General features: G+C 38.7%; 1 protein-coding gene across 11 annotated transcripts in view; it reads left to right on the top strand.

The window, feature by feature from the left end:
- The window catches only part of drp2 (dystrophin related protein 2), a 156,521-nt gene that overhangs the window by 113,158 nt on the left and 31,083 nt on the right, over nucleotides 1-12,280 (top strand). For 9 of the 11 annotated variants that reach the window (XM_058797331.1, XM_058797330.1, XM_058797334.1 and 6 more), the window contains 4 exons: nucleotides 5,724-5,786; nucleotides 6,455-6,540; nucleotides 9,059-9,216; nucleotides 11,769-11,935. In XM_058797331.1, coding sequence (XP_058653314.1) covers nucleotides 5,724-5,786; nucleotides 6,455-6,540; nucleotides 9,059-9,216; nucleotides 11,769-11,935 — 474 coding nt within the window. The remainder of the gene's footprint in view (nucleotides 1-5,723; nucleotides 5,787-6,454; nucleotides 6,541-9,058; nucleotides 9,217-11,768; nucleotides 11,936-12,280) is intronic. The other 2 variants (XM_058797332.1, XM_058797333.1) reach the window with 1 other exon arrangement.

Here is a 12,280-nt window from a genome sequence, read left to right as displayed (position 1 = left end):
GAGCCCCAGTCCGAGGGAGATTGACAGTCATGTTTAGCTTTTTCCATTTTCTAATGATTGCTCCAACAGTGGATCTTTTTTCACCAAGCTGCTTGGCAATTTCCCCTTTCCAGCCTTGTGGAGGTGTACAATTTTGTCTCTAGTGTCTTTGGACAGCTCTTTGGTCTTGGCCATGTTAGTAGTTGGATTCTTACTGATTGTATGGGGTGGACAGGTGTCTTTATGCAGCTAACGACCTCAAACAGGTGCATCTAATTTAGGATAATAAATGGAGTGGAGGTGGACATTTTAAAGGCAGACTAACAGGTCTTTGAGGGTCAGAATTCTAGCTGATAGACAGGTGTTCAAATACTTATTTGCAGCTGTATCATACAAATAAATAGTTAAAAATCATACATTGTGATTTCTGGATTTTTTTTAGATTATGTCTCTCACAGTGGACATGCACCTACGATGACAATTTCAGACCCTCCATGATTTCTAAGTGGGAGAACTTGCAAAATAGCAGGGTGTTCAAATACTTATTTTCCTCACTGTATATATATATATATATATATATATATTAGTGCTGTCAAACGATTAATCGTGATGAATCGCAACCAAAATAAACGTTTTTGTTTACATAATGTGTATACTGTGTATATTTATTATGTATATATAAATACGAACACATGTATGTATATATTTAAGAATAATATGTTATGTTTACATATTAAATATGTTTATATACAGTATAATAAAAATATAAGAATATAAATATTTAAATGTATATTCAAAATATATACTGTATGTGTGTGTATTTATATATACATAATAAATAATAGTCAAGATGGTGCTGCAGATGGCAGCTACAGTGCTTTTTGTTTGTTTTTCCTGTTTTTTGTTTCTCAAACACGATCAGTTTTACCAGGGATGACCTGCTGAACATTCGGCAGAACACACCACAAAATCTTTTGCCGGTTTTTGATTATTCGGACGTTTTGCTGGACATTGTAGTTGGTGGAGCCATAGCTCTGGTCAAACGCTTCAGGACGCGCAGACGGGGGAAGCGAGCCGGCGCGCTTGTGAAGCTTCGTCAGTGCAGATTTAGAACGGCGTTGCATAGCATCCATCTAGCGAATCTCCGCTCTCTACCCAACAAACGGACGAACTCCTTCTGCTCTCCCAGACAAACAAGGATTTTTCAAACTCTGCTGCTCTGTGTTTCACGGAAACCTGGCTGAACGACGCCATACCGGACAGCGTGCTACATCTGCCTAACTTCCAGCTGATCAGAGCAGATCGCGACGCAGAATCAATGGGGAAATCGCACGGCGGTGATGCTTTTACATCAATGAGAGGTGGTGTACAGATGTAACTGTGTTAAAGAAGATGTGCTGTTTTGATCTAGAAACGCTCTTCATTAACTGCAAGCCGTTCTATTCGTCGTGGGAGATTTGTTTGTTCATTTTCGTGAGTGTCTACATTCCTCCGCAAGCACATGTGAGCTCCACTTTACAGAAACTCGCTGATCATATCACAGACACATAACAAAAACACCCGGACTCTGTTTTAATCATTCTCGGGGACTTAAATAAAGTAAATCTCTCCCGCGAACTGCCAAAATACAGACAGCACATCACATGTCCCACCAGAGACAGTAATATATTGGATCACTGTTACACAGCGATTAAGGACGCATATCACTCTGTCCCACGGGCAGCTTTAGGACTCTCTGATCACTGTTCATCTCATACCGACCTACAGGCAGAAACTTAAATCTGCTAAACCTGTATTAAGAACTGTTAAAAGATGGACTATTGAAACAGAGCAGGTTTTACAAGCCTGTTTCGACCTTACAGATTGGACTGTTTTCGAAGCTGCTGCAAATGATCTGGATGAGCTCACAGAGACTGTAACATCATATATCAGTTTCTGTGAGGATATGTACATTCCTACCAAGACTCATTTAACTTACAACAATGACAAACCATGGTTCACTGCAAAACTCAGACAGCTCCGTCAGGCCAAAGAAGATGCTTACAGAAAGGGGGATAAAGTTTTGTATAAACAGGCCAAATACACACTGGAAAAGGAGATCAGAGTGGCAAAGAGGAATTATTCTGGCAAGCTAAGGAACAAATTCTCTTCCAGTGATTCTGCTTCAGTGTGGAAAGGTATGAAAGATATCACCAGTTACAAGACACCATCCCCCAGCACTCTGGGGAATCAACAACTGGCAGATGATCTGAATGAGTTCTACTGCAGGTTTGAAAAAACACCACACACCCACCCTGAACACCTCTCCACACAACCATTAACACCTCCAGCAACCCCCCTCTCCTCTACACCTGCAATTCAGATCAGCGAAGATGACGTGCGCCAGGTCTTCAGAAAGAACAAAAGAAGGAAAGCACCAGGCCCAGACGGTGTGTCACCAGCCTGCCTAAAAACCTGTGCTGACCAGCTGGCCCCCATCTTCACACAGATCTTCAACAGATCACTGGAGCTGTGCGATGTCCCCTCATGCTTAAAACGCTCCACCGTCATCCCCGTCCCAAAGAAACCCAGAATTACTGGACTTAATGACTACAGACCTGTGGCTCTAACGTCTGTGGCCATGAAATCATTTGAAAGACTGGTTTTGGCTTTTCTGAAGGACATCACTGGACCCTTACTGGACCCCCTGCAGTTTGCCTACAGAGCAAACAGGTCTGTGGATGATGCAGTCAACATGGGACTGCACTTCATCCTGCAGCATCTGGACAGACCAGGGACTTATGTGAGGTTGTTATGATCCTGTTTGTAGACTTCAGCTCCGCTTTTAACACCATCATCCCGGACACCCTTCAGAATAAACTAACTCAGCTCTCCATCCCCACCTCCATCTGTCAGTGGATCACCAGCTTCCTGACAGACAGGCAGCAGCTAGAGAGGCTGGGGAAATTCTCATCCAGCACCCGCACCATCAGAACTGGAGCTCCTCAGGGCTGTGTTCTCTCCCCACTGCTCTTCTCCCTCTACACCAACAACTGCACATCTAAAGGCCCCTCTGTCAAGCTCCTGAAGTTTGCAGACGACACCACACTGATCGGCCTCATCCAGGACGGTGACGAGTCTGTTTACAGACAGGAGGTTAAGGAGCTGGCTGTCTGGTGCAGTCTTAACAACCTGGAGCTTAACACGCTCAAAACTGTGGAGATGATCGTGGACTTCAGGAGCAATCCCCCTGCACTTCCCCCACTCACCATCATGAACAGTACTGTGACTGCAGTGGAGTCATTCAGATTCCTGGGCACTGCAATTTCTCAGGACCTGAAGTGGGACAATCACTTTGAGTCCATTGTGAAAAAGACCCAGTAGAGGTTGTACTTCCTTCGCCAGCTGAGGAAGTTCAACCTGCCACAGGAGCTGCTGAAACAGTTCTACTCCACCATCATTGAATCCGTACGCTGCACTTCAATAACTGTCAGGTTCAGCTCAGCTACCAAATCTGACCTCAGAAGACTACGGAGGGTAGTCCAGACTGCTGAGCGAATCATTGGTACAACCCTCTCCAAGAACTGTACTCATCCAGAGTGAGCAAAAGGGCTGGCAAAATCACTCTGGGCCCCTCACATCCAGCACACGCCCTCTTTGAACTTTTACCGTCTGGTTGACGCTACAGAGCTCTGAGCACCAGAACGACCAGGCACAGAAACAGTTTCTTCCCTCAGGCAATCCATTTCATGAACACTTGACATTAAACGTGGAACACACAACACTATTATACATTATTTATTCACCACACATACTTATTTTTTCATTCAAATTTGCACATATCAGACCTGTACACACGTAATTCTCTATATTATATGTTGTGTTTTTGCTATTTTGTACATTGCCTATTTGTATATTATTCTTTTATTATCTGTGTCCTGTCATGTTGCTGTCTTTCTGTTGCACTGTGGGGCTTCTGTCACTATAACAAATTCCTTGTATGTGTAAACATACCTGGCCAATAAAGCTCATTCTGATTCTGATTCTGATAAAATAATATAATAATTTAATTAGGGGTGTCAATGTTAACGTGTTAACGCATGCGATTAATCTAAAACTTTGAACGTGTTAATATTTTTTTAATGCAAATTAATCGTTTGATAAGGTTTGACCCCAACTTCTTTCCGTCATCGCAGTGCGGAAGGTTATCTATCATTGCGTGATGAGGGTACAGCACCGGTGTTGCCAGGGCAGCGGAACAAGTACGCTATTTTGAAAATACAGTTGCGGGAAAAATGACAGAGCCATGGGTTGCGTTTTTTTGGGCTACTTTTATAATGTACCACGGCCACCCAAGTGGTATATAGATAAATAAAAGTGAAAATAGATCCTTTTACTAATGTGTATTATACTTGGAATGCATCCATGGCAACTTAAGAACGGAGAGGCGGTTGTAACATCGAACAACGTGAGTTTCAGCAGAGAAGCAGAAATAAACATGACAACAGCCACTATAGATTATGTAAGATAATAAACACACGATTATGATGGGATATTTTTATGTGATTTTCTTGAGTTGAATGTGTACATCTGAAATGTTAATTTGTGCAGCGATATAAAAGGCTATAAATAGCATATTTTAACAACAGTAAATGACCAAATTCCACATGTGATCGTAAAAGGAAGTTATTACAAACACTCGGTGGTTTGAAGTGAGTTCTGAGTAAAAGTGTATTATTAATCTCATAAATTGTTTTATGTAGCATGATGCTAATATTAGCTCTAATGCAGCTGCAGAACAGGTCCAATTCTTCTTCATAATGCATTTTGTCATAATACTTAACGTAAGTGCGCAAGAAAATGTTTTGTTGTATTTATTTAGAAATACTTTTGATAATAGTTGGGTAAATGTATACTGTGATTGAAGCGATGTGGCTTGGTAAGCGTTTTATTGCCAGTATAAAGGCTGATAATGGCTGAATAAAAACAAAAGAATAATGATAAAAGAATAATAAGGATTATGTCTCATACCTGGCGGAAGTGTGAAAGGTTCTGTTTCCTTAAACTAGTTTGTCATGCATTTCTTTATTTCAACACGTTTACAGGTAAATCCTAGTATTTTAAATTTGTGATTAATTATGATTAACGCGATCAAATTTTTTAATCGATTGACAGCACTAAATTTAATTTAATATACACAGTACACACAAATATATTATGTAAACAAAAACTTTTATTTTGGATGCGATTAATCGCAATTAATCATTTGAGAGCACTAATATATATAGCTGAATACAAAGAGTACAGTTTCTAAGAACTTGGCACATGTGTTTCTATGATTTTTAGATTTTTCCATTTTATTTAACGTGGACACTCTTATATGTCATTGACCCTTAAATCTTTCACTTATAGGCAAAGCTGCGTTCTCAGTGTTCCACAGTTAAGTGAATTAAAAGATGACTACAGCCCTGAGACATCACCAGCAGGCAGCTAATCAGACTGTAGGAGTTAAAAGCCCTACTGCTTGACTCCAAGTATTGCATTCTGTGCCAAGCTCTTAGCTTCTTAGCCAACGTTAAAAAAAAAAAAAAGATTCATTTATTTAATTATTAACTTTTTTTTCATTTTCCTTCGTGAATTTTTCTCAAACATATACTAGACTCTTAACTACCTGCTGCTAATGACTGGAAATCAGAGCTCTCACCCTGCAAATAATTGGTAGTAATTGCTTTTTTGTTTTGCTACAAACGCTGGATGTGAATAAGAATGAGCAGCATGCATGAGGATGATAATGACAAGCTCTCAGTCAAACAAGAAAGCCAAACAAGGTAGGAAATGTTCCCTTTAGTAGCAATACTGACAGGGGATTTCTTGTTATACAAAACAAAATGTGATTTGGTAGTGTTTGATCAGTTTTCTAGGATTTTTTTTTTTTTTTTGCGTCTGTACAGCAATCTGTTTAGATTTGCTCGTGACAACTTGGTCTCAGTGGAGCGCAAATGCTTCCTGACCTGTTTTAGAATCTTTTTTTGACAGGCCTATCTGGTGCAATAAATGTGAAATATATTTTCCTGTAAGCATAAAACATTGAATAAGACAGGAAATGTACCACTATACAAATATCTAAAAGTACACTGCGTATATATTTGCTGTATTTTGCTTGGCTAGCAGTAGCAGCTCCTGGCAGCCTCCTCATTAAGGATTCAGATGGCTTGGAGGAAGTTACTCCTCCTGAGTAACTTCATATGTTGACCATATATCCGTGATAGCTTATTAATGACTGTAGTGAGAAGAGGCAGTTGCTGGGATGATTTTTTTTTTTGCATCGTGTAGTACATGGAGAGAGAAAGCAGACTGTACAACGTGATGCAAGGTCCTTTCAGTCCTGTTTGGTGCCATTTACAATAGTTACTCCATAGTCATACTAATTGACCAGATCATTTCAATAAAGAACCTTAGTGAATTTTTAAATGTGTGTTTGTGTTTCTTTCTCTAGTGGTCGTAATGGTAAGATGCGAGTGCTGTCCTTCAAGACGGGCCTGGTTATTCTATGCAACGCAGACATCCAGGAAAAGTATAAATGTAAGTAGAGGGCCATGTCACATAAACGTGATGTCTTTCTGTACAGTCTACCTTCCCAATTCTCTGTCCTTTATCTCTACCCCTAAACCCTTACTTTGTTTCATGAAGCCATATTTAAAGTCCCCATTGGTCCCCATAACATGCACTACTGTTCAAAAGTTTGGGGTTGGGAAGATTTTTTAATGTTTTTGAAAAGTCTTTCATCCTAACAAAGGCTGCATTTATTTGATCAAAAATACACTAAGAACAGTAATATTGTGAAATATTATCACAATTTATAATAACTGTTCTATTTTAATTGATGGTTTTAATGGTATTTTAAGTTTTACTATCCTTATTAGGACTTTTGGACCCCACACTGTCAGCAAAACTTGATCCAAACACCACCTTGTCCTTTTCTTTCTTTCTCTTTTTTTTAGAATGTGGTCCAGTAACACTAAAGTAAAAATGACTGTGTCACAGTGCAAAGTCCTAGTCTTTCTCTCACAGGATTTCCCTTCCAATTTTCTCTAATGCTTTAAAATTTCATCAGTGGCCTAAAATGTCATCTGCTGTTGTGAGAGTGGGTTAGGGGGTAATTTGACAGGGCAGACACAAGCAGGACCCAGTAAATAAGAGTCAGGCATAGTGCACTGCAGAAAGCATTAGAGGAAAAGAGTCCGAGCGAGATGTGGACATCCTCGAGTTAGAATACAACCATCATAACTCCCAAACATTGACTAAAAATGTTTTATATCTGTAAAGATGATGAGCACTGATTGATTGGTCTGTCTTGATCACTTTGTTACCACTATCTTAGCCATTTCAATAGTAAAAAGCACAAGCTTTTACTTGGATTGTGTAGACAGTGGGATCTATTGGTCATGTACAGATTAAGGTCCTGCAGGGCATCAGCCTCTTTGTGGAAATTGCGATTTGTCCCAGTTGGAAAATCCTGTTTAGGATGATAGCTGTTTTGGAACAAGCTGGTCTAAACTGGTCATTAATTGGTTGACCAGTCATCTTATTCCAAATCCAACTGGATCACCATAAGTAGACTTATGTGATAAAGTTCCAATTTTAATATAAAGTCACAAATACAAGAAGTTGCAATAAAAAATGTATATTGTTGTAGCTGCAAAAAATAATCACACCTCATGTGCAATACTTTCCAAAAGAGACACCAGTGTACAATGACTGTTATACAACATCAAAGCTGCAATAAAGGATTCTGTGAGTGCTGAGGAGGGACCAGGAAAAAATAACATCTCTCATTTCTTTGTTTATTTCATATCATGCCAACAGCCACTGGCACAAAGCGCTGTTCATCTGTCTATATCAATTTTACATCTACAGTGGCGTGTTTTTGGGTGTCAGACCTCATAGCTTGAGGGCCCTGGCAGTCAGAGTATCCGGGGCTCTGGCCTTGATTGACCCATCCATAATCTGTCCTTGGACTAGACTATGTATGAGGCTGGTTTACATGTGAGTGTGAATGTGTGTGCCCGCACAGCAGGAAGGTCTGTGTGTGCCAGCCACTTTAGATGGTGCTATTTTTACTGGCACTGCAGAGAACATTCTCACTCCTGTCAAGATCATTCTGCTCAGTGATGGCTAGATTTATGACACATATCGTTTGAGCTATTCGGCTCTCTCGGCTAATGTTAGCCTTTTGTCCACATTTACACCAGTGCTTGCATAATACACACACTTGTATATCTTGCCTGACTCCACTCTGCCAAAATGATTTTCTTGCTTATCAAATATTTGTATTTTCCATTGAGGAAAAAAAAAAAAAATCCAGACATCTTTAAAACAAGATGATTTACTGCACAAAATATTTTTAGAAATATATTTAGAGTTAAAATAAGAAAATACAATTTGTAAGACTGTTATTTTAGTATTAGTTACTTACTTTAATAATATTTATTAATATTTTAAATTAGTTTTTATTTTTATATTTTCAGTTTTAGTCATTTTGTTATGTGCTTTTGACATTTGTTTATTTAAATATTTCTGTTTAGCTTTAATATCTTTTTATCCCAGTTTTAGTAATGGTAATACTTCCATTTACTTCAGTTACTTGCCAAGGCACATTTCTAATTTTATTTATTTTTTTTATTATTATTTTTTTAAGTTTCAGTATTTCATCAAATAGTTGTATTTTATTTTATTTCAGCTTTATTTCAATTAACATTTTTTTTTATTTTTATATAGTTTTAGTTATCAGTAACAAAATTGACCAGAGGGGGAAGAAAAAAACTTAATTAATATATTCTTTAATGAAAATATTCTTTTATATTTTAACTTGGAAAAACACTGATTAATTTATTTTATTTTATTTTTTTGCAGTGCCAAAATATCACAGATTAAAGTGTGAGCCATCTCGCCTCACACCTCTATAACCTAAAGCCATTTAAGTCTCACATTCTCAGTTTGCCCACCTCCAGGTTTCTGCACGCTGGCACAGAGCTCCTTTTCCCTAGTGCCTCCTTTTAGTGCAGCATTCAACCATGTCCTCTCTGTGTGTGAATTGCAGACCTTTTCAGACAGGTGTGTGGTCCAGGTGGACTGACAGATCAGAAACATCTCAGCCTGTTACTGCACGAGGCTATTCAGATCCCTCGGCAGCTCGGGGAGGTGGCGGCGTTTGGAGGGAGCAACGTGGAGCCCAGTGTCCGCAGCTGCTTTCGAATGGTAAGACTTCAGATTTTCTCTTTCATTTTCTCTGATATGTTTTCTGTTTAGATGATGAAAGGGCCTCCCTCTACACAGACCCTTTGCTCTCTTTGATGAGCAAATCTTCTTAAACATTTGTACCAGAGGCACACTTTCTCACTTTCCTTCTTTATTGCCTGTCACATTTCTCTCTCGCCCTCACTCTTTCCTAACTAGGCTCTGCTTCTTCTGGGTTTTTGGGCTGAAACGTACAGAGATTAAAGAGCTGTTCTGTGACTTTATTCCTTTGGGTTTTAGTGAGTCACCGGCCAGAAACATACTCTAAGCAAATGCTTGGTCAGTACTTGGTAGTCCTGTTGTGCTTATTAAATGTGCATTTCTCCTTCACTGTGCCAACATCAAGCTTGCATGCTCAAGGGGGCAATAGAGTTACCTTCAAACATCTGTGCCATTAAAAGAGAAGTGCATAATTTCAATTCCATTAACGCCACTAAACGAAATAGCAAACACAATGGCTATTTTTAAACGTTTCCCTAAACACTACCCATCAGCCATTGATTGCAATGTTTTGATCACACCACAGAAACACGGGTTAGACTGGGTTAGATCTCTTGTCTTTCTGTATGCAGAAAAGTATTTTACAAAATAAGAAAATAATACACATAGACCTTAAACCAGGCGTGTTGTTATTCAGTTAACCAGCTTGGAAGCTAGTCAACAGTTAAACTAATTTTAAAAGCTGCTGTGTTATTTTAGATTGTTAAAAATGTGATTATTTATCGATCTGTTACCCCAAAAAGTGTAAATGCTTATCAACACTGTCTCAACTAATGACATAACTGCGAATGATATATGACATATAATTTGCAAATGTATAAGAAACCTGTCTGGAAGAAAGTGGAAGAAAGTGATGCTAGAAGCACAGAAATGACACATTTCACTTTAAAACTACCTTTCAAAAGTTTGGGCTCATGAAGATTTTTAAAATGTTTTTGAAAGAAGTCTCTTATGCTCACCAAGGCTGCATTTATTTGATCAAAAATACAGTAAAACTGTAGTATTGTGGAATATTATTACAATTTAAACAAACTGTTTTCTATTTTAATATATTTTAAAATGTAATTTATTCCTGTGATGGCAAAGCTGAAATCTCAGTCAGTCTTAAGTGTCAGAAATGATGTCGCTAATATGCGTACTTGGTGCTCAAGACTGAATCATTATCACAGTTGAAAGCAGTCACGTTAATTAATACAGCATTTTTTTAAATGAAATTTTTCAGTAACAATATAACAATCTTTATGGTCTCTTTTTATCAATTAAATGCATTCTGAATGAAAGTATTGATTTCTTTAAAAACAACCACAACAAAAAAATTAACAGTGGTGTAAATTGAGTTGCGTTCAGTTGCGTTGGTGTGAAATGAAGCTTTCCAAAGATTTTGGGTTCATATACTTGCATACAGTGTGTTTCAGACTTTGATAGTCTATGCTAATTACTGAAAATGAAGGTGTAATGTTAGCTGACATCATCTCATCCATCTTTACATTTATGAGGCTGTAATTCAGAAAATGCAGGGGCATCGCAGTGGAACGTAACCTTCTGGCATTTCATTCTACTGATGGCCTAATTATGAAATTGGTGTAGGGCACAGGTTTCTTGTAGAATGGCCTTAAACCTTTCATTCTTAGGTCTGCCAGCCCCTAATTAAATCCTGTTCCATTCAAGAGCATGTGTGGAATTTCAGGCACACGTAATTAAAATTAATTTATTTTCACGTTTGTTCCATGTCTGCCTGTATAATTCTGGAAGAAATGCCAGTCAGTGCTTTCCAATTACACAATTTTTTTCACTGTCTGCATTAATCATGACAGATCTAGAATGATGCAGCGTCTAGATGAAAAGACTGGTTCACTTTGTTTGAAGTTATGGACCATCTCATGGGAAACTCTCGGCTGTCCCTGTGGTGTGGACTGTTTAGAAGATCCTCTTTTGTTGTTTCAGTGAAACTTCTGGAGTCTTCCACTCAACTCCTCACTGCACACTTTGGTCTCAGTCCCAGACTACAAACACTGATAAAGACACACACACACTGCCTTGCCCTCTCAGGAGACGACACACTCCAGCGACTACTAAGAGCCACGCTAGAGATACTCATGTTAATTATAAAGCTCTGCCCGAGCTTCAGAGTGCGCCCAAGGGAAATCAACCTTTTAATGCATCTTCGATGCGTATTTAATGAGAATTTAGCACGTTCCAGATTTTTATGTCATCCTCTTTTATTAGGGTTATTGCTTGTCATCCGTTTCCCACTGTGTCACTATAACAAGGGGCGGCCTCTCTGAGATTGTATCCTTCCCTTTCACGGGACCGTGATTGCCCTGTATCGCATGAGTACTTTTAAGGGACATGCTCTGATAGGGTGCTTGTGCCCATCAGCTACCAGAAGTTGTTTTGGTGCTTAATTGGGCATGCATAATGAACAATATGTCTTCTGGGTATCTGGATTCATGCTACTTGTTGCTGTATGATTTTTTATCTTTCTCATGTGTATCTTCTGTGTTTACCTCTAGGCTCCAGGTAAGTCAGCAATCGAGGTGTCTCACTTTCTGGAGTGGATGAGCCTAGAGCCTCAGTCTGTGGTGTGGCTTCCTGTTCTGCACCGGGTAACTGTGGCTGAGACTGCCAAGCACCAGGCACGCTGCTACATCTGTAAGCAGTGCCCTATCAAGGGCTTCAGGTGAGCTGCTGCTGTGCTGAGTCATTTTTTGGAGAAAGACGTCACAGATATCTCTATCGTTATTTTTTAGCTACTCAAAATAAATGACTAAAAAAAGCCTCTTTTAGCTGATCAAAGAGTTTGAGGTAATAGCATTGAAGTTAAGAACTGCAGAGGGAGTAGTATACATGGGTTGTTAATGGACTGGATTTTAATTAGGGCTGAGCTTAATTGAATATGTGAATACTTTTAAATTTATATTCTTTTTTTTTTTTTTTTTAATTTGGCAAAAATCTTTGTTGCATATGTTAATTATTATTATTATTTTTATATTTAGTTTAAATAATATTTATTTTCATCTCTTAT

This window comes from Onychostoma macrolepis, chromosome 14 (assembly GCF_012432095.1).
Source record: "Onychostoma macrolepis isolate SWU-2019 chromosome 14, ASM1243209v1, whole genome shotgun sequence".
NCBI lineage: Eukaryota > Metazoa > Chordata > Actinopteri > Cypriniformes > Cyprinidae > Onychostoma > Onychostoma macrolepis.
Note: the sequence above shows the minus strand (reverse complement) of the source record. Positions and strands in the feature narration are given on the sequence as shown.